Here is a 23,156-nt window from a genome sequence, read left to right on the forward strand (position 1 = left end):
GTTTTCTAGGCAAATGCAATGTTAGCATTTATATCAAGAGGACTAGAATATAAAAACAAGGATGTAATGCTGAGGGTTTTAAAAGCATTGATCAGGCTACATATGGAGTATTGTGAGCAGTTTTGGACCCCATATCTAAGGATGGATGTGCTGGCATTGGTGAGGCTCTAGAAGAATGGCATCATAACATTTAACATAAACATTTAAGGTTTAACATATGAGGAGCATATTGATTGGATGAATGAGAGCAATTTCATTGAAATTTTTCAAATAGTGAAAGGCCTAGCTCAAGTGCACATGGAGAGAATGGTTCCAATATTTGGTGAGTCTAGGATCAGAGGGCACAACTTCAGAATAGAACAGAGATGAGAAGGAATTTCTTTAGCCAGAGGATGGTGAATCTGTGGATTATTGCCATACAGATGGCTATGGAGGCCAAGTCACTGGGTATATTTAAAGTAGAGGTTGACAGATTCTTGATTAGTGATGGTGTCAAAAATTACAGGGAGAAGGCAGGAAGATGGAGTGGAGAAGGAAAATAAATCAGCCATGATTAAGTGGTGGAGCAGACTCAAGTGGCCAAATCCTGCTCCTAGGTCTTATAGTCTTAAGAAGGGCCAATCTCTGTGCTCTAGAATCTACAATACTGTGCAAAAGTCTTAGGCACCCTAGCTATATATATGTGCCTAAGAATTTTGCACAGTACTGTATTTGTCAATGTAGAGCGGAAAGCGAGTTTGTAAATCTGGCAGGAGCAAAGCATGTTGGGAATGGCGAGGGTGGACCGCCTCTGGAGAGGGATGGGACAGGTAGCAGGAAAGGAGTGCCAAGGGCGGTAGGGGGGGGGGGGGGGCAGTGTTTGTGGAGTGGATGCAGATTCACCCAGCCCTGGGACACCAGGCAAGGTCGTTTGATTCCAAATAGTTGGTTTATTTATTATTACAGACTGTCTCTCTAGTGCTTCCTGCTTCCTCCCCTCTCCCTTCCCATTTTCCTAACCATGACTTCCCTCCCCACTCCTCGGTCCACAGGTTTATCATCACTAGCATATGTCATAGAATTATTTCTTTTTTGCGGCAACAGTTCAGTGCAATACATAAAATCGCTACGGTACTGTTCAAAAGTCTTGGGCGCCTTAGCTATATATATGTGCCTAAGAGTTTTGCACAACACTGTACCTTGCATATTTGCACAGTAACTACAAATTAAGCATCATTCCGTTATAAATGCTATGTTAAAAACAAAATGCATGTAAGTTCTTTACAGTGTTTGAAATTATTCAGCATCTGGAACACATTATTGGCTCTAGAGCAGGGGTTTCCAACCTGACCCTTGCTTAATGCTGTTGGTCAATGTCATAAAATAGTTTGGGAAACCCTGCTGTACAGCCAATAATGAAGTTGACTCTTAAATGCCTGGTGAAATAGTTTAACGTGCTCCTCAGTGCTCAGTAGGATAGAGATTAAATACTAGACCTGACCAACATATCCATGAATAATTACAACAAACTTATCCTGTTTTTAAAAAATCTTTTATATGAAATGCATAAGAAAAGTATTTCTGCAAGTATGAGGAAGAAAAAGAATGAATATTTCAAGGATAATGCTTCTCTAAACCTATCCAGAAATGTACAGAAGTGCCAGTTAATGGGGACTATTAAAAAGAATGGCACGCTATTGACTTGATGTAGGTGAAAATCTGCTATTTTAAAGAGGTGTTCGAAAACAATTTTCCTTCTGTCCTTTTCAGGCTATTCTGCACATTCGCCATCAAAGAACCATCACATGTCGTCCACCAGTGAAGCCATTCCACCTCCAACCCTCTCTCAAAACCAAGCCTTTTCCCTGCCTCCTGGGCACGCCGTTTGTTGCTTTCTGGATGGTGGCGTGGGCCTTTATGACATGGGAGCCAAGAAGTGGAATTTCCTGAGAGATTTGGTAGGCTGTAAGAGAGATTTATTCATTTTCAGATTGCCCCAGTGTTGCATCGGTCAAAAGGAAAATGATTCTAGAAATATTATATCTCCAAAAGGTCAACAGTTTTGTTATGTTGTTATTCCAGGGTCATGTGGAAACAATCTTTGACTGTAAGTTTAAACCAGATGACCCCAACCTTCTAGCCACAGCATCATTTGATGGGACCATTAAAGTGTGGGATATAAACACCTTGACGGCAGTCTACACTTCACCTGGCAATGAGGGAGTCATCTACTCCCTGTCGTGGGCTCCAGGTAAGAAAGTGTGCATGGCGTTTCTGAAGATATCAGCTCTTGTGCCACACTTTCCCCCCAGCTCTTTATGTTGACAATCTTCCTGCTTCCTTTCCAGTCCAGATGAAGAGTCTTGACCTTCTAGGGCACCTCACTTCCCTCCAAAGATGCTGCCACCACAATGAGTTCCTCCAGCTCTTTTTGTGTTGCTGGCATTTGTGAATGCTGATTGATGCTAAATAGACATACCAAATACATACACTGAGCAGTGAGTGAAGGTCACCAAAGCTTTGTTTCTTATGCTCTTTCATTCTTAGGACGTTGTTTGTTCCTACAGGATTTTGTTCCTAGATCATAAACACAAGACATTCAGCACATGGTGGAAATCTAGAGCAACACACGCAAAGTGCTGTTGAAAGGTCTTGGCCCGGAATATCAGCTCCTGATTCCACTCAACAGATGCTGCCTGACCTGCTGAGTCCCCTCAGTATTTTATGTTAGAAATAAAGCAAGTGTAGTCCACAAATAACTTTGAACATGGTCCATGAGTCAAAGCCTCTCTGTTCTTTTGCCTCAAGTCTGTTTTCCAACTGACCTTCAAGTTTGCTCGTTACCTGAGTGACCAAAACCTTTAAATATACCCAATGACTGAGATCCAAAGATTGCTGAGGAAATGACTGCCAGACTCTCACGGTAAGGTAATTTCATGTCATTTCAGAATGAATGATAAAGATCAGATTATCTTTAATGTCACTTATGCATTGAAGCATACAGTGAGATGTGCCATTCTGCATCAACACAGTCCAAGGATGTGCTCGGAGTAGCTCTCAAATGTTGCCATGCTTCTGGTACCAGCAGAGCATGCACACAACTTACTAACCCTAACCTGTAGGTCTTTGGGAGGTTAGAAAGAGTAAAGGACCTTAGAGCTTAGGGAAAACTGTTTACAGTGAGCTCAGAGTGAGTAACCAAAGGATTGGCAGAAAAATAAAAGGTGTTATTTGGAAAATAAGATTAATCGGTGTGTTACTATGCTACAGAATGTAGATTCTGAATGAGCGATGAGAACACTCTTGGTAGTACAGTTCAAAGGCAAATTATGTCAATATTCACAAGATAGCATTTTTTTTAAGTTATACGATGACGCGGGGATGTAGGCATATTACTTTTGAAGTGTTACCTCTGCTCTGCTAGGCTGACTGTCTTCATTCTGTGCTGCATCCTTCAAGTAAACACAAGAAAATGCTGTCTGTGTATCTATCACTCATCAAAAGTGTGTTTGTATCAATATTTAAAAAAAATCAATGTGTTACACACAATGAAAGTCAATAAAATGTTTCAGAGGCAGGGAAAACATAATGAAGGGGAAAAGTCGGCAGATCTATTAGTTTGAAACAAGTGATGGAAGGGAGCAGAACTGGTCCACGGGTTCAGGTTCTAAATTGGAGCATGGTAAATTTTGACAGTCTGAGACAGGAGCTTGCAAAGATTGATTGGAGTAAGTTTGTTTTTGGGCAAGTGGACAATTGGAAAAGTGTGATGCTTTTAAAGGTGAGATAGTGAGAGCTTAAGGTCTGCAGAGTGAAGGGTAAGATGTACAATAGGGAATCCAGGATAATGAGGGCTATTGAGGCCCTGGCCCAGGAAAGAAACGAGGCTTGAGTCAAGTACAGGCAGTTGGTGTCAAGTGGATCCCTGTAGGATTATGGGGATGCAGGAGTGTACTTGAGAAGGAAATCAGGAGAGCTGCCTTCAAGTCTGGTGACGGAACAGCTCTCCGACACCAAGAAAGCAAAAGCTGCCTCTGCACAAAAAATTCAGAAACACCAGGCCAATAACGATTCCCGGCATATGTGACTGGGCATTGAGGACATTACTAACAACACAAGGCAAAACAGCTTCAATTGCACCAGTGATGCTTGCCTCCCTGACTCTCTAAACAACCTTTATGCACACTTTGAGGCATACAACACAATGCTGACCACAAAAGCTGCCCTTCTCCTCCCAGGAGCGCCCACTGTCTGTAATAACAGCATTCGTGAGAAGCATTCTGCAGAGTCAACCCCATAAGGCAGCCAGGCCAGACAACATCCCAGGCCAAGTACTCAGGGAGTGTGCGCACCAGCTCGCTGACATCTTCACGGACATCTTCAGCACTTCACTCATCTAGGCTGCTGTCCCCACATGCTTCAAATCAGCCACCATCATCCCTGTGCTAAAGAACTCAGCAACTTCAGAACTAGGTGACTACCACCCAGTCGTCATGAAGTGCTCTGAACTGCTGTTAATGGCACATACCAACAACTCCACTCCTGCCACAATGGACACCCAATATGCTTACCAACAGAACCATTCTACGACAGATGCCATAGCATCTGTCATGCAACTGACCCTGATACCCCTGGAAAACAAGGTCACTTGTGTTAGACAGCTGTTTCTGGATTTCAGTTCAGCATTCAACACTACTGTCCCACAGAACTTGGTGAACAAACTCCTATTCTTCAGTCTAAAGCACCACTGTGCAACTGGGTGTTGGACTTCCTAATGAACAGACGTCAGATCGTCAGGATGCTCAACCTGCGCCTCCTTCCCTATCATCCTCAACATGAGTGCTCCCCCAGGGCCATGAGCTGAACCCATTGCTGACACGTTACTGCACGGCCAGACACCCAAACAATCACATCGTCAAGTTCCCTAATGAGCACTGGGGCTCATTACCAACAACAATTAAGATGCCCCTCAGAGAGGAAGAGGAAGAGTGAGGCCTGTTGCCAAGCAAGTAACCGCTTCCTTAATGTCAACAAGACAAAGGAGAAGGTTATCAACTTCAGGAGAACTCGTACCATTCACACCCCCCTTACACTGGTGGCACAGCAAGCTCCCGTGAGTCACATCACACACAAGCTCCCATAGTCCCAGAGCACATCCTACACAGTGAAGAAAGCTCACTGCCACCTCTACTTTCTGAGGAGGCTGAAGAGAGCTGGACTCCTGTCATTCTACACCTGCGTGGCAGCAAGCATCTTAACAAGCTGCATTCCTGTCAGTCTGGAAACTGCACTGCAGTCGATATGACAGCTCTACACGGGTAGTCAAAACTGCTGAAAGCATCACCGGCACCAGCCTACCTGCCATCAAGGACATACATCTATATATATATATCTATCTATGAATAAATAAAATAGAAAGGTGTCAGAAAAAGGGCAGCAACATGATGAAGGATCCCATGCACCCTGCTCTTGGACTGTTTGTCCCACTGTCATCAGGGTGAAGGCTATGTAGTATCCATGCCAGGACCACCAGACTCTAAACAGTTACAAAGAACAAAAAAAGAACAATACAGCACAGTACAGGCCATTCGGCCCACAATGTTGTGCCAACCCTTAAACCCTGCCTCCCATATAACCCTCCACCTTAAATTCCTCCATATACCTGTCTAGTAGTCTCTTAAATTTCACTAGTGTATCTGCCTCCACCACTGACTTAGGCAGTGCACTCCATGCACCAACCACTCTCTGAGTAAAAAACCTTCCTCTAATATCCCCCTTGAACTTCCCTCCCCTTACCTTAAAGCCATGTCCTCTTGTATTGAACAGTGGTGCTCTGGGGAAGAGGTGCTGGCTGTCCACTCTATCTATTCCTCTTAATATCTTGTATACCTCTATCATGTCTCCTCTCATCCTCCTTCTATCCAGAGAGTAAAGCCCTAGCTCCCTTAATCTCTGATCATAATGTATACTCTCTAAACCAGGCAGCATCCTGGTAAATCTCCTCTGTACCCTTTCCAATGCTTCCACATTCTTCCTATAGTGAGGCAATCAGAACTGGACACAGTGCTCCAAGTGTGGCCTAACCGGAGTTTTATAGAGCTGCATCATTACCTCACGACTCTTAAACTCTATCCCTCGACTTATGAAAGCTAACACTCCATAAGCTCTCTTAACTACCCTACCTACCTGTGAGGCAACTTTTAGGGATATGTGGACATGTACCCCAAGATCCCTCTGCTCCTCCACACTCCCAAGTATCCTGCCATTTACTGTGTACTCTGGCATGGAGTTTGTCCTTCCAAAGTGTTCCACCTCACACTTCTCCAGGTTGAACTCCATCTGCCACTTCTCAGCCCACTTCTGCATCCTATCAATGTCTCCCTGCGATCTTTAACAATCCTCTAAACTATCTACAGCACCACCAACTTTTGTGTCATCTGCAAACTTGCCAACCCACCCTTCTATCCCCACATCCAGGTCGTTAATTAAAAAAATCACAAAAAGTAGAGGTCCCAGAACCAATCCTTGTGGGACTACTTTCCCCAAGCAGTGATGCTGATCAACACCTCCACCACTACTTTATTATCTCCCATTAGTCACCTTATGTACACCCTAGTGTCACCTTTTGGACATACAGTCAATGTATGTGTATAAGCTATCTTAAGTATTTATCTTTATTGTGTTTTTTTATTACTTTGTTCTTGTTCTTTTGTGTTTTTTTTATTTGGTGCTGCAACGGATCTGGAGTATTCATTCTATTTTACATTTGTGTACAGGAGATACATTAAACAATCTTGAGTTTTGAAAAAGGGAGTTGTGGGATAATGTTGGCAGGGGAAGATCCTAGTGGTTCTTGTAAATATATTAAGGAATAAAAGAGCAACTAGAGAGAGGATAGGAGCAGCAAGGAACAGTTGAATTAAAAACAAAAGCCCAGCACATACGTAGACTGTCAAGTTTTTTTTTTAAAAGCAGCACAGCTCATGTTCTGCAGAACAGAAGACATGATTGAGTTTAAAAAAAAATTCAAAGTGGAAGAACTCACAGATTCGCAAAAAGTGAGTACCAGGTGATAATAATCATAAAAAAAGAGCAAAAATGGCTGGCTACATTGGAAAATAGACATGTTTGATTTCACAAAAAGATAACTGGATTTTATATACTGAGCTAATTCAACAAAATTTTGAAGCAAATGAAATAGCCAATGAGAAACAAAAAACAATTTTACTGAGTGCATTGAGTTTAAAGGCATAAGGTTTGGTTCAAAGCTTGAACCAAACTAGCAGAAGTGAGCTTTGATGAAATTGTCAAAATGACGCAGGAAAATTTGGAGCCAAAGCCATTGTTGATTGCAGAATGGTTCAGGTTTCATTAGTGGAATTAAAAAGAAGTGGAGTCCATTTCAGTTTATGTGGCTGAACTGAAGAGATTTTCTGCACATTGTCACTTCAGTAATGGGCTTAATGATACACTGAGAGATCATTTAGTATGAGGACTCTTAAAAGAAAGCATTCAAAAATGGCTTCCAACTGAAGCACAACTTACATTCAAAAAAGCAGTTGAAACCGTAGTTTCAATGGAAAATCCAGACAGAGATGCAATTGAGTTGCAGTCAGGAATGAAAGTGAGTGTGAATAAAAGTGCAGGATCTAAATAGAATCCAGCCTGGCCAAATAACTTGTGTTATTGTCAGGGCAGGGGCTCACATACGCAAATAAACGTAGGTTTAAATGTGAAACTTGCAGAAAATATCAGAAAGTAGGACACATACAAAGAGCATGTCAGGCAGATAAAAATAAATGAATTGCTCAAAGAGAGAAAGATAAAAAGTCAAGTTGTTGTTTTAAAAAGAGCACTAATCTGCATGGTGTCTATAAAAAATCTGATGATGAGATAATGATAATCACATAGTATCATGACTGAATACGTCAGCACGCTACCACGTGACATGTGCATGCCTCACTTAAAGTAAACACCAAGTTAGACACGCATTGTCAGACTCCCGTGTCTTCCTTTAATGTATTATGGTTACAAAACATAATAAAAAAATACCTTGGAACTAGGAAAAATAAATGCTGAGGTCTTGGGGATAGTCCATGTTACACTGAAGGAGGTGTTGCATGTCATAAGAGACATGAAGGTAGATAACTCTCCATGGTCTGACCAGGTATATCCAAGAACGTTGTGGGAGGTTAGAAAAAAATTGACCTAGATGAGATATGTGTGTTATTGTTAGCCACGATGAGCTGCCTGTAGACTTGGAGCACAGTGAATGCTGTGGCTTTATTTGAGAAGAGTGGCTGGGAACAACCTGGGAAGTTTAGGTCATCTTTGGTAGGTAAGTTACTGGACAGCATTCTGAGGAAAAAGATAAACTTATATCTGAAATGATGGGCTGGTTAGGGAGGAGTCACCATGGCTTTGTGTGCGGAAGGTTATGTCTTAGGAACTTGATTGAGTTTTTTTGATGATTTGATTAAGAATGAAATGGCAACATGTCAACATGATGCGTTGTTCTGGATGGTTAGATGGCATAGAGTTCAAGAACAGCTGAATAATTGGATACGCTGTTTTAAAGGTGAGCGGTATCTGTTTCACAGCAACATGTAATTGTCCTTTCAACCTTAAGGTGACCTAAATCGCATCGCAGGTGCAACTTCACGGAACGGAGCTTTCATATGGGATGTGATTAAAGGGAAAACAATTACTAGATTTAATGAGGTAAGTTTCCAGGTTTTATCTTCTCCCTTTGTGAATGCTTATTGATATCTTAGCATTGACTGTGGTTATTGAAGCCTCATTATGTCCCTCTAAAAACAAAACACTAGAAATAGGAGCAGGTTTGATCTCAGGACTGATCCACCTGACTTATATTGTACTGTAGTGTGACTGAATACTCCCAAAAGGAATAAGATAAAAGCAGGAGATTCTCAAAATACCCAGTAAGTCAAGCAGCACAGAGAACAAGTTTCAAGTCTGTGACCTTTCATCAAATTTGGAAGCTATGTGAAGGATCAAGTGAAGCCTGGTTCATTCATATGGATGTGACTTCAACAGAAGGTAAAAGTTGATTTACATTCCAAAATGCTTCCCAACATATTAAGTGTGTTTGAAGTGTTGTAATGGAAGGAAATACAGCAGTAAATTGCACATAGGAAGATCCCAATCTGATCTAAGCTGGTGCTGGAAAGCTGTGACCCTTTATATGCAGCTCTGATAGGAATCAGTAAATATTCACTTTTAGGACTGCTACAGCTGATTTACATCCATGGGTACTTCAGTAAGCAGCACCGTTTTAAGCTCTTTTACTCTAATTATTCTTATATGCTTTTCTGATTGCAGCTTCTAGTAATTTTATGTATTGCACTGTACTGCTGCCACAGAAAAAACAAAGTTCATGACATATGTGAGTGATGATAAACCTGATTCTGATATGGGTCTCTATTGTGGACTGAGAGTGGGAAGGGGGCAGGGAGAGGGGAATCGTAGCTGGGGAAAGAGGAAGGGAGATAGGAGGGAGTGGGAAGCACCAGAGAGACATTCTGTAATGATCAATAAACCAATTGTTGGAATCAAATGTCCTTGCCTGGTGTCTCAGGGATGGGTGTGTCCACACCCTCACCACCTCCAGCTGAGGGACTCTTTCTCTGCCACCTGTCCCACACCCCTCCCGTGGCACTCCACCCTCACCATTCCCAACATCCTTGGCTCCTGCCAGATTTATAACCTCGCTCTCTGCTCTACATTGAAAAATATAGTACTGTGCAAAAGTCTTATGTCCTTTAGCTATATATATATATATGCGCCCAAGACTTTAATGCAGTAGTGCAGTTAATTTAGTTATATGTTAAATTACTGGTTAATTCAATGCAGCATTTTAAAAAAGCAGTGAACATATTTGTTCTTTATACTTATTGTGTGTTTTTTTGTGCTGTAATGGATCCCGAATAACAATAATTTTTTTCTCTTTTGCACGTTTGTACTGATGAATGATAATAAACAATGTTGAATGTTGAAACTTGAATTAATTCAGCACAGCAATATGAACCAAAGGGCCTGTTCCTGTACTGTACTGTTCTGTATTTGAAAACAGAGACAACATTGGTGTATAATAGACAGTTAAACAGTAATTAGAAATTATTTAAATTTGCGGAAGCCCTGTTGCTCTAGTGCTGCATTCTGATTTCTTTTATACATCAGCACAACTGTTAAGCCAATTGGGCTATTTTGCATAGGCCCAGGCTTTTGATCAGAGACCTGAGTTCAAATTGGATATGGCAGCTGAGGAATTTAAATTTTTGTTATTGCATAAAATCTAGAATAAAAAGCAACTTTCAGTGTTGATGAACCATGAAATTACCATGGACTACTGTTAAAAATCAATCTGCTTCACTAATACACTTCAGGGATGGAACTCCATCCATTTTTCCCAGTCTGGAATCCCAGCCTTCATATATCAATGTATTCAGTACAGGAACTGGGATGTAATCTTGAAGCTGTATGATGCACTGGTGAGGCCTAGAATTAATTGTGGTTCTTGTCACCTTCTTACAGGAAAGATATCAACAATACTGAAAGAGTAAAGAGAACATTTAGAAGGATTTTACCAGAACTTGAGTACCTGAGTTGGAGGGAATAGGTTAGGACTTTTTTCCCTAGAGCATGGGAGAATGAGGGGAGATTTGACAGAGATATACAAAATTATAGATAGGGTAAGTGCAAACAGGCTGAGGTTGGGTGAGGCAACAACTAGAGGTCATGGGTTAAGGGTGAAAGGTGAAAAGTGTAAGGGGAACATGGAGGGGAACTTATTCACACAGAGAATGGTGAGAGTGTGGAATGAGCTGCTGGCAGAAGTACTGGATGCAGGTTCAATTTCAGCTTTTGAGAGAAATTGGACGGGAGGTCTGTAGTCTGGGGGCAGTTGGATAGGACAAAGCATAATATTATGGTATGGGCTAGATGAACTGTATGGCCTTCTTCCATGATGTAGTGTTCTGTGACTATTGTGTACACTTCTCTGATACTAAATGAAACTATTGACTCCAAGAATTACATTTATTTCACATCCCAAAGCTTTCACTGCCCTCTAAAGTGACCTAGAGGGAATTTAGGAATGGTCAATATCTGGAGGCCTTGCCAGTGATGCCTGGCCTTATGAATGTTTGAAAGAGGGAGATAACTCCATGAGGACATGAGAATAATATTGCTTTCAAAAACACGGTTCCAAATACTAGACAACTCAATGTTATTTCTATAGTGGGAGTGTGCTCAGTTTTTGTTTCAATGTCTGAATGAACATCCTGCCAATATAATGGCTCTACCTGTAAGTATCTTCTTTTATTCCTTAAAGCATGGAAAGAATGGCATTTTCTGCATTGCTTGGAGCCACAAAGATTCCAAAAGGATTGCAACGTGTAGTGGGGACGGCTTCTGGTAAGTCATGTTTCTATCATTATTCACTTTTTATTTAATGCAGAAACATATGGAGGTGTAAACAGAATGCAGATACACTCAGTGGCCATTTTGTTAGATGCAGGATAGAGCCCAGTCTAGTTTTCTGCTGCTTTAGCCCATCCACTTCAAGGTTTGACGTGGTGTGCATTCAGAGATGCTCTTCTTCACACCACTGTTGTAACGCGTGGTTATTTTAGTGAGTATCGCCTTCCTGTCAGCTTGAACCAGTCTGGCCATTCTCCTTTGACCTTTCTCATTAAAAAGGAGCTTTTGCCCAAATGCCACTCACTGGATGTTTTTGTTTTTAGCACCATTCTCTGCAAACTGTAGAGACTGTTGTGCGAGAAAATCTCAGGAGTTCAGTTTCTGAGATACTCAAACCACCCCATCTGGCACCAACAATCATTCTACAGTCAAAGTCACTTCGGTCATATTTCTTCCCCATTCTGATGTTTGGTCTGAACAATGACTGAACCTCTTGACCATGTCTGCATGCTTTTATGCATTTAGTTGCTGCCACATGATTGGCTGTTTAGATATTTGCAGTAAAGTGGCCACTGAGTGTATGTTAGAAGTTAGGTTTGATGGGCTTTGTAGCACAGAAGCATTCAGCCCAACTCATCCATGCTGCACTCAGGCATTCTCCTGACTTTCCTAATCTAAGTCTACCACCATGACCCTCTATTGCCTTCTCCCTTGACGCTCTCCTTAAATGCCACTGCAGTCACTTACCTCAACTACTTTCTATGGCAGAAGGCTCCATATTCTTATCAACCTTTGGATAAGAAATTTCTTTTGAATAATTTCCCAGATGACGTAGTAACTTTCTTATATCAATGGCCTTCAGTTAAACTCTTCCCACAAGTGTTAACAGCCTCTCTGTATCAAGTCTATCTAAACCCTTAACCTTGTTTTCTCCAGTGAAAGAGTCCCATTAACTTACCCTAATAAACTTCCATCCTGCCTTGTATTCAGACATTTTCATCATTAATAATTAGAATTCATTAATGTGTGTACTGCAATTACTCAACTAAAGGCCAAAGGTACTTTTCAATTATTTTGCTAATATCACAACCAAGTATGAATTAATTGCTTCATGCTATTTACTTTTTATATTATGACATGAAGTTTTTATATTTTGACATATTCCATATATAGATTTTACTTATAATGTCATTGTCTGACTACACAGCTATAATTTTATTGAAGCTAAAATTCATATTGATGAAATTCAAATAGGTTCAAATCAATCAAATTAATGAATAATTGCTAGAAAATGAACATTGATTTCACAAATAAAAATAATTTTAAAATAAAAATCAATTTCTGCCTTCTTTTTAAATATATCAGAGCACCTTAATTTACCTCTTTGGATAATGAGAAAATTTGCTGTTCCAGAACCTTACCGTCTTTCAAAGTTGATATCCTGATATCTTCCCATTTCTTTCTTCCTCTCCACCTCCATGTCAAGAAATGGAGGGAATGTTTTTCGAAAAGCATCCCAGCCCACATTCCCACTGACAAAGGATGGATGAAAAAGGTTTAATAATGGAGAAATTAACTACCTGAATGACTTCAGATGTGAGTGGTTCAGTTTTCCAGAGATCAAAAAGGAAAGGATGCTCTCCTATAAAAAGAAGACAGGGGATCAATTATTTTTGCAATTCGAGAAAGGTACTCTGGAAAGTGGTCACCCGACCTATAGCTGATTTTCCAAATGTAGGTGTGACCACAATGTGAGAACTAAATTAGAAAAGATTCAAGTTGTTGCTGGATCTCCTGGAATTGGTGTTTGGAGGTAAAAAGACAGGAATTTCAATTCCTATGATTGTATGGGAATGTGCCTTCAATAGGAGAAAGATCATATCTGGAGATCATACCTGGACCTCTGTTATTTTATTTAGTCGCCCAACCTGCATGCCACTGATTTGGCCTCAGCAGATTGCAGATCTCATTCCTTATCCAAGGCTTTTGGTTGGGAAGGACTCCAAATTGAACTTTTTGAGGATGTAACTATACACATTGATGAAGGCAGAGCAGTAGGTGTAGTGTATATGGATTTCAGCAAGGCATTTGACAAGGTACTCCATGCAAAGCTTATTGAGAAAGTAAAGAAGCATGGGATCCAAGGAGAAATTGCTTTGTGGATCCAGAACTGGCTTGCTCACAGAAGGCAAAGAGTGGTTGGCAAACGGGTCATATTCTTCATGGAGATCAGTCACCAGTGGTGTGCCTCAGGGATTTGTTCTAGGTCCCCTACTCTTCATGATTTTTATAAATGACCTGGATGAGGAAGTGGAAGGATGGGTTAGTAAATTTGCTGATGACACAAAGGTTGGAGGTGTTGTGGATAGTGTGGAAGTCTGTCAGAAGTTACAGTGGGATATTGATAGGATGCAAAAATGGGCTGAGAAGAGGCAGATGGAGTTCCACCTAGATAAGTGTGAGGTGATTCATCTTGGTAGGTCAAATATGATGACAGAGTATAGTATTAACAATAAGACTCTTGACAGTGTGGAGGATCAGAGGGATCTTGGGATCCAAGTCCATAGGACTCTCAAGGCAGCTGTGCAGATTGACTCTATGGTTAAGAAAACATAGAGTGCATTGGCCTTCATCAATCGTGGGATTGAGTGTAGGAGCCAAGAGATAATGTTGCAGCTATATTGGACCCTGGTCAGACCCCGCTTGAAGTACTGTGCTCAGTTCTGGTCACCTCACTATAGGAAGGATGTGGAAACCACAGAAAGGGTGCAGGGAAGATTTACAAGGATGTTGCCTGGATTAGGGGACATGCCTTATGAGAATAGATTGAGTGAACTTGACCTTTATTCCTTGGAGTGATGGAAGATGAGAGGTGACCTGATAGAGGTGTAAATGATGATGAGAGGCATTGATCGTGTAGATAGTCAGGGGCTTTTTCCCAGGGCTGAAATGGCTAGCACGAGAGGGCACAGTTTTAAGGTGCTTGGAAGTAGGTACAGAGGAGATGTCAGGGGTAAATTTTTTTATGCTGAGAGTGGTGAGTGGAATGGGCTGCCGGCGATGGTGGTGGAGGCAGATACGATAGGTTTTCTTAAGAGACTCCTGGACAGGTAAATGGAGCTCAGAAAAATAGAGGGCCACGTGTAACCCTAGGTAGTCTCTCAGGTTAGGACATGTTCGGCACAGCTTTATGGGCCAAAGGGTCTGTATTGTGCTGTAGGTTTTCTATGTTTCTATGTTTCAAATTATATTGTAGGGTAACACTCATCTAAGACTGTTTTTATAAAGTTTGTGACAGCCAAGGTGTATTGGTTCTGATCCTCTGATGACTCCTTAAACACAGCCGAGTCTACAGTCTCGAAGCAGTCCGATAACCTCTTGTCTGCCTTTGGTGACCACCTCTTTGTTGTCCTTACCGCTGAAGCCTTGTTCTTTAGCCTCGGACTGTATGCAAGTAGGAGGACGACAGCCAAGTGATCAGATTTCCAGAAATGCAGTCATAAGCATGGAACAGTAGTCATTCTTAATCATAGTGTAACAGTGCTTGAGTGTGTTGGAACCCTTCATACTGCAGGTGATATGTTGATAATTGAGCAGACAAGAGTTAAGTCCCCAAAAATGATTAGAAAGGCATCTTTCCTATTTGCTGATTGCGGCACTCAATGCATCGAGTCCCTGCTTAGCCTTGATCTTTGGCGGTATGAAAACTGCAGTGAGGATCATAGAGTGGAAATAGGACAGTTAGCACTTAATCATGTTACAGGCTGTAGCTGTTTAGTCCCCTCTATAGATGTTGCTTAACTTGCTGAATTTCTACAGCATTTTGTGTGTGTTGTAAAAGTGTTGAGTTAACTTCTCTTTGAATCCATGGTTGAGGAAAAAGGGAAGAGCATCAATAGCACTGATGTGGAAAGTATCATCATTAGAAGGTATGATGATAAAGGGACAGGGAGACTGGAGTGGAGACCTTACAAGAAGCATGGTGGGAATACGTTTAATCAAGAAGGCACTCTGATGACTCAGGTAGTTTCTGGATTCACCTCCTGCTTTCTTTCCTTAAATAATCGATTTTTCAACCTAAGAATCTGCAGAATTTTGTAAAGTTACAAATAATTCGTTCACAGTTGTTTTACATATTTGCCTCACATGAAAAGAAGAGGAGGTAAAGCAACAGTGATGGGGAGAGACAGCGAGTATCGTCCTTTGTTGACTGCTGTGGTCTCTGTAATTCTACTGTCCAGTGATGGGGAGAGGCAGGGAGCATCATCGTTTGTTGACTGCTGTGGTCTCTGACTGTGATACTGCTGTTCAGTTACTATTGATATGCCATTTATTGCAGCATTATTCGAACAATTGATGGAAAGGTTCTACACAAATATAAGCATCCAGCTGCTGTTTTTGGCTGTGATTGGAGCCAGAATAATAAGTAAGTCAGTCCTTACATTGGGCTTCTCATTTACTTACAGGTTTGAATTTTCAACCATCTATCCCTGTAAAACACGAGTCACCTCTTTGGTAGATATACAGACCTAAAATTCAGAACTCCATCAATTCACACTAAATGTACATGAACCATAGAAGTGATATGTTGTTTCTAAGTTCGATTGACTCAACTGAGCTTATTAAAACTAAACTTCAGAAGAAGTGTGCAGGCTATAACTGTCACTATAGATGTGTGTTTACCACAGAGAACTAAGAACAAATTTCTAAAGCAGGGTCACAGTGGGTATAATGAATTAACGTGCTACCATCATTGGTGAGTAGGTAGGGCAATATAACCACTGAAACTAATGCGACCAGTCCACTGAAAGAAATACTTGTGTAAAAGGTGAATGGACTATATACTATTAGTTAGTTCCAATTCTGGTGCTCTGTGTTCAAACTAAGTCATATATATAATATATTAAGTAAATCACTCCTACTGGGACATGGGCTGTCAACAGTAGCTCACAAGAGACTCTGTCCTGGGCCTGATTTTCAGGTTGTCCTCAGGTGTGGTCCATCTTCTTGGTGTGTTCTTTCTTCCTCTCCCGAAGGTGAGGTCTTTGGAGCCCCTGTGGGCAATTCTGTAGCACTGGATTTTATACAGGGATGGGATTGCTAGCCCCATGTCCAACCCTCCTTCTTTTGCAGACTGGCTTGGGACTGTCCATGTCAGAGTGAAACAGAATCTTGATTAGAAGGAATATCCCCTTCACCTCATGAACCTACAATAGATCTTTATGGCCTAAGGCAATCAGAATATACTCTGGCAGCCATAAAATGCAAGCACTGTGGTGTCTCTAATTGGCTGAAAATAAATAATTGTATTCAAATACCAAGAGCCAAGTGACTAAAATGGGAAATACTGTCCAGAAGCATTGAGATTGGGAAGTAGGTACATAATTCAAAAAGATTTGATAGAACTCCATCAGTATTTTATAAGTAGTTCATGTTCAGAATTTGTGAATATAACTTGTTCCATTCTCCCATAACAAAGTGTTTTACCACAATGAAAGCAGTTATAATGCCCACAAAAAGCTGTAGTTTCAAAAGAGCATGAGAGATGGCAGATGTTGTAATCCGGTGGAAAAGAAAAATTGCTTGAAAAATCCTGCTCAGTGAGAGTACAGCATCTTCCCCTGAAAATGTCGACTATCCCTTTCCCTGCAGAGATGCTCCTGTTGAGTTCCTCCAGCAGTCTGACTTCTGCCATTGTTTCAAAGTCTGTCCTCACTTTGACAAAATATTCAACACAATGTTTCCTTGGTGTCCTCTACCCTAGAGGACTGTGAATGTTTAATGAGTGAATATTTGCTATGTTTTTGTCCATTGTTTCATAGAGAGAGTTATAGAGATGTACAGTGCAGAATTGGGCCCTTCAGCCCATATTATCCATTCCACCCAGTCATCTACGGTATCTGCTATTCCCAGTGTGGCTTTGTGTATATTGGTGAGACCCAACGTAGATTGGGAGACCGCTTCCCTGAGCATCTACGCTCATCTACCAGAAAAAAACGGTATTTCCCAGTGGCCACCCATTTTAATTCCACTTCCCATTCTCATTCCGACATATCAGTCAACAGCCAGCTTTACTGTCGCACTGAGGCCACACTCAGGCTGGAGAAGCAACTCCTTATAGTCTATCTGGGTAGCCTCCAACCTGATGGTGTGTACATCGATTTCTCGAAGTTTTGACACTGCCCCCAACCCCTTCCTTCACCATTCCCCATTCCTATTCCCTCTCTCACCTTATTTCCTTACCTGCCCATCACTTCCCTCTGGTGCTCCTCCCTCTTCCTTCCATGGTCTTCTGTCCTCTCCTATCATATTTCCCCTTCTCCAGCCTGGTATCTCTTTCACCAATCAACTTCCCAGTTCTTTACTTCACCCCCCCCCCCCCCCACCTTGTTACTCTGACTCCTGGTCTTTTTTTTCCAGTCCTGATGAAGGGTCTCAGCCCGAAATATCGACTGGACTCTTTTTCTACCTGGCCTGCTGCATTCCTCCAGCATTTTGTGTGTGTTGCTTAGATTTTTAGTATCTGCAGATTTCCTCTTGTTTGAGAAGGGTATATTTAAGACAGAGGTTGATAGATCCTTGACTAGTCAGGGCACGAAAGGATAGGGGTGAAGGCAGGAGATTGGGGCTGAGAGGGAAAGTGGATCAGCCATGATGAAATGGTGGAGAAGACTCAATGGGCCAAATGGCCTAAATCTGCTCTGATATTTTATGTATGTAACCCTTAGGTTCAGCCAGCACGTGTTTGTCTAGGGGAAGACAACCCCTGGCCCAGCCAAGCTGAGAAATCTCGTTTGTGTGGATGCTGCTCGATGTGTTGCCCGGTTACAAATCTGAACCGCAAAATATCAGACAGTGCACCATTTGCAGTTAAACGATTGAACTTTATAAATCTTAATCTGACTATAGGGTTAGTAGATAGAATAAAAAGAAAAAGGGCCCATTTTAATGAAACAGCCTAATGTGCATGTTGGAGCTCAGGGATTCATCCATTCGTTTCCCATTGACCTCCTCCGAGCGTCGCTGACCTTCGATGCTCACTCCAAGTCCACTCCGTCTGGTGGTCTACCAACTCTCTCCACTCGTGTCTTCGCCCGCTAACAAAAAACCATGAAATCCCTGCACCCAGACAAGAAATAACAACATCCCTCTCATTGGCTAGCATACATTCCAATGCCCCCGGTATCTCAAGACATAACTCAAACATCGCTGCTACAGAGAAACCACTGCCTTAGCAGTGGAACATTACAGAGAGGCCAATACATCAGCAATTAAACCTTACAGCGCGTTACATGCATATATACAATAAAATATATTTAACTATATAAATAGTGCAATAAGAGAGCAAAAAAACCAAAATCAATAGTGAGGTAGTGTACATGGGTCCATTGTCCATTCAGAAATTTGAAGGCAGAGCAGCTGTATCCTTCTAGCGATTCAGTTTAAGTGCTTTCCCAAATTATCTCTGCCTCTTGGGGCAAACTGTGGATGTGGACATCAGACAAGGTAAGGACATGAGGTGGAGACTCAACGACGATAGGGAATCAGACCACAAGCTTAGCACATGGCCTTCACCTCTTATATTCCTAACATTTTCCTTTCCTTCCAGAGATATGATTGCCACTGGCTGTGAGGACAAGAATGTTCGGGTTTACTACTTAGCAACCAGTTCCGACCAACCGCTGAAGATTTTCACAGGACACACTGCTAAAGTATTTCATGTCAGGTGGTCTCCGCTGAGGGAGGGCATCCTCTGCAGTGGCTCCGATGACAGGTACCTTCAAAGTAGCCTTGAGAGGTCTCTGTTTATAGTCATTTTATCTTTAAGGGGTGTATCAAACACTGGTTTATTGCCTTCCAGTGGTTTGGTTTTTGAATTGTTTATTTATTTAGAGATAAATCACAATACCGGCCCTTCTGTCCCAATGAGTCACGCTGTCCAGCTACCCACATATTTAACACTAGCCTAATCACAGGACAATATACAATGGTCAACCAACCTACCAACTCGTAGGTGTTCGGGCTGTGTGAAGAAACTGGAGTACCTGGAGGAAACCCATGTGGTCACGGGGAGAACGTACAAACTCCTTACAGACCTGGCCAGAATTGAACTCCGTATTCCGATGCCCTGAGCTGTAATGGCATCATGCTGACTGCTACGTTATCATGGCACACATCTGATGAAGGAATAAAGAGAAAACTCAAAAACATTTTGCAAAGAAAAATATGTTAATGGAGGTTGCCTGATGCCCACACTTTGCAGATGTAATTTTCTGTGGCCATATTTGAAAAAAAGAGTGACTATGAAGAGTGGAAGAAAAGACAGAAAATGGTTGAGACGTACAAACAAGCCGGATGAACTCGGCAGGTCAGGCAGCATCCGTTGAAATGAGCAGTCAACGCTTCAGGCCGAGACCCTTCGTCAGGACTCATAATAGTTGAGGAGCACAACATGTCCTTTTGCATCTTTGAATGGAAAGGCTATGATCGTTGTTTCAAGCAGACCACACTGAAGATATCAACTGGTCATTTTGTTTCTTCTCCAATTATTTTTATTCAGAGTTTCACTTTTGATAGCTTGAGTCAATATAAAGCCAGTCCTCTAACAGTATTGAAATACTTTTTGTGATGCATGAGTTTTGGCTGAATTTCTGAGTCTTTGTCTAAGTTTAGTGTTTGAAAGCTTTCAGAACAGTGTATCTTCTCCACAGTACTGTCAGGATCTGGGACTATACACAGGATGCCTGCATTAATATTCTAAGTGGACATAAGGCACCGGTACGAGGCCTGCTGTGGAACACAGAAATCCCATACCTTCTGATATCAGGCAGCTGGGACTACACCATCCGCGTCTGGGACACAAGGGATGGAACCTGTCTGGACACTGTGTATGACCATGGTGCAGATGTTTATGGTAATTCAAGTTTATTATCATGGGCATACATATCCAAGTATAAGTGCCATGAATGTTAGCTTTTTGCAGTAAAGCACAGTACATTATAAACATTATAAACTTAAATTAACATAAATTATACTTGAACTACACATCTTGGCTGCCATGCATGAGTTCGGCTGAAGGGTCTGTTTCTGGGTGCTGTGACTCTGATGCTTCTGTCTGCATTTGCATTTGGTAAGGGGACGGCACAGTAGCATAGTGGTTAGCATAGCGCTTTGCAGCCCTGGAGATCTGAAGGTCAGAGTTCAATTCCCACTGCTGTCTGTAAGGAGTTTGTACATTCTCCCCCATGAGTCAAGTCAAGTCAAGTCAAGTCAACTTTTATTAAAAAAAAATAACACAGAGAAAGCTACACTAGACTACAGACCTACACTGGACTGCATAAAGTGCACAAAAACAGTGCAGGCATTACAATAAATAATAAACAGGACAGTAAAGTAAGGTGTCAGTCCAGGCTTCAGGTATTGAGGAGTCTGATAGCCTGGGGGAAGAAACTGTTACATAGTCTGGTTGTGAGAGACCGAATGCTTCGGAGCCTTTTCCCAGACGGCAGGAAGGAGAAGAGATTGTATGAGGGGTGTGTGGGCTCCTTCATAATGCTGTTTCCTTTGCGGATGCAGCATGTGGTGTAAATGTCTGTAATGGCAGGAAGAGAGACCCCAATGATCTTCTCAGCTGACCTCACTATCCACTACAGGGCATGTGAGCATGTGAGGAGGAATTTCTTTAGCCAGAGAGCAATAAATCTGTGGAATTCTTTGCCACAGGCAGCTGTGTCTAAGTCTTTATGTATATATAAGGCAGAGGTTGATAGATTGTTGATTGGTCAGGGCATGAAGCGATACGGGGAGAAGGCAGGAGATTGGGACTGAGAATCAGCCTTAATGAAATAGCGGAGCAGACCCGATGGGCCAAATGGGCTAATTTTGCTCCTATATCTTATGGTCATATGGTTTTCCTCTGGATCCTCTGGACCAGGATCAGCTGTTGGTGATGTTCACACCTGGAAGTTAGCACTGCCTTGCAAGAGCATAATCAATAGCAGAAATTAAAGTTGCAGATTTAATGGGTCCTCAAATTTTTGTCTTCTTAATGGAATGACAAATAAATTGGGATTGCACATCGCATTGTTGATTTGGCCTTTTTTTTAAGCTTCAGCTTTGAGACTGTGGTCTTGTGGAATTTATCCCAAAACTGATTTGGACTCATTGCTACTTCTATGGCTCATTTAAGGAGTACAGATTTCATTTGTTCTCCATGAGTGATCATCAGACAAAGCTTTGGGGGTAGGGAGGCTGAGACGGAACAAGATTCATTGCACCCATATCCGTGTCATCAGTTGGGTTGTCTTCATCCACTTTGTGCCAAAGCCCAGCACTGATTTGGCCTGGCTCATCCACTGCTGAATTGTTTTAGATTTGACACCTCTGGTGATCTCACCAGCCACTTCCACTTTGCTGACCAATTACTCATAGTCACCAAAAAACTCTGATCCCTAACTTGCATTAGCTGCAGTCATTTTTGTATTGCTGAGCAATGTATCATGTGATCAATAGCTTCATTTTAGAATGGTGCACCCATTCACAATGTAAAACTTCATGACCAATTTCTATGATAATATAGCTTAAGCTTTCTCACAACGTAAAGCAACTGATCCCTCAAGTATTTGATTGCAAACAGCAATGACTATTTCTAATCATATTATACCTCTCCAAATGTTCATAAATCCTGCCTGTCAGTATATTCTCCATCAACTTACCATCAAATTCCAGTCATAAATGGTCTATCTCTTGTAAAATTCCTTTGATATATTTTAGTGTTACTTTGTTCAGATCCTTCCTTTATGATTTATTAACATTCATTATCACAGCTTGTTTGTAGAAGATATTGGTTATGCATTAGCATAAAGATCTGGCTGTTTGTTCTTTGGATTGTCTCAATAAATTAAAAATTGCCAGGGGTCGTTTAGAATTCTTCAGTCATAGAAATAATCCAATTGTACATTTGTTTAGTGAAAGCAAATGGATTTTTTTATGTTTGCAATCTAAAATTCTGGTAAATTATTAATAGTAAACATACATTCACCTATCAAAAATGGTACAGTGCAGAGTTTACTGACTGTTGAGTGGGTTAAATAAAAATATGTTCATCTCCTTTCTTTTCCTTAAATAATTCTGGCCATTATCTCATGAAAACTTCAGCTCTTTAATAAGAACTGTCGGTATACATTTAGAAGCTGCTGTGCTGCTGGAGAGTTAATGGGTGAAATGTTCGTTGAAAGCTGGGAATAGTAATTGTTATTTTGGAACATAGAACAGTACAGCATAGCAACAAGCCTTTTCACCCACAACATTGTGCTGAACCAGCTAAAAAGTAAATCAAAACCCACCCAAAAACTAATCTATCCTACCTACACAATGTCCATATTTCTCCATCTGGGAAAAGGATACTCACTGTTTACTCTCTCTATGCCTCTCATAATTTTATAAACATCTATCAGATCCCCCCCCCCCCCCCCCCCAGCCTCCACTGCTCCAAAGAAAACAACTGAGATAGAGTGAAAACTTAGTTTTACATGCCATCCACACAGATCATTTCAAACAGGTAGGACAAAGGGAAAGGTAATAATAGAATGCAGAATATATTAACACAAAAAATGCTGGAGGAACTCAGCAGGTCAGATAGCATCCATGGAAAGGAATAAACACTCGATGTTTTGGACCATGACCCTTCATCAGGGCTCAACCTGTTTGTGCAAAGTATTGTGTTACAGTTATAG

At 41.4% G+C, this 23,156-nt stretch overlaps 1 protein-coding gene across 1 annotated transcript in view; it reads left to right on the forward strand.

Moving 5' to 3' along the window:
* wdr17 (WD repeat domain 17) overlaps positions 1–23,156 on the forward strand; it is a 169,303-nt gene that overhangs the window by 52,636 nt on the left and 93,511 nt on the right. Inside the window, exons 10-16 of the mRNA XM_073048033.1 lie at positions 1,750–1,937; positions 2,062–2,230; positions 8,609–8,700; positions 11,333–11,415; positions 15,761–15,847; positions 19,031–19,195; positions 20,133–20,335. Of these exons, the coding sequence (XP_072904134.1) occupies positions 1,750–1,937; positions 2,062–2,230; positions 8,609–8,700; positions 11,333–11,415; positions 15,761–15,847; positions 19,031–19,195; positions 20,133–20,335 (987 nt within the window). The remainder of the gene's footprint in view (positions 1–1,749; positions 1,938–2,061; positions 2,231–8,608; positions 8,701–11,332; positions 11,416–15,760; positions 15,848–19,030; positions 19,196–20,132; positions 20,336–23,156) is intronic.

This window comes from Hemitrygon akajei, chromosome 6 (assembly GCF_048418815.1).
Source record: "Hemitrygon akajei chromosome 6, sHemAka1.3, whole genome shotgun sequence".
NCBI lineage: Eukaryota > Metazoa > Chordata > Chondrichthyes > Myliobatiformes > Dasyatidae > Hemitrygon > Hemitrygon akajei.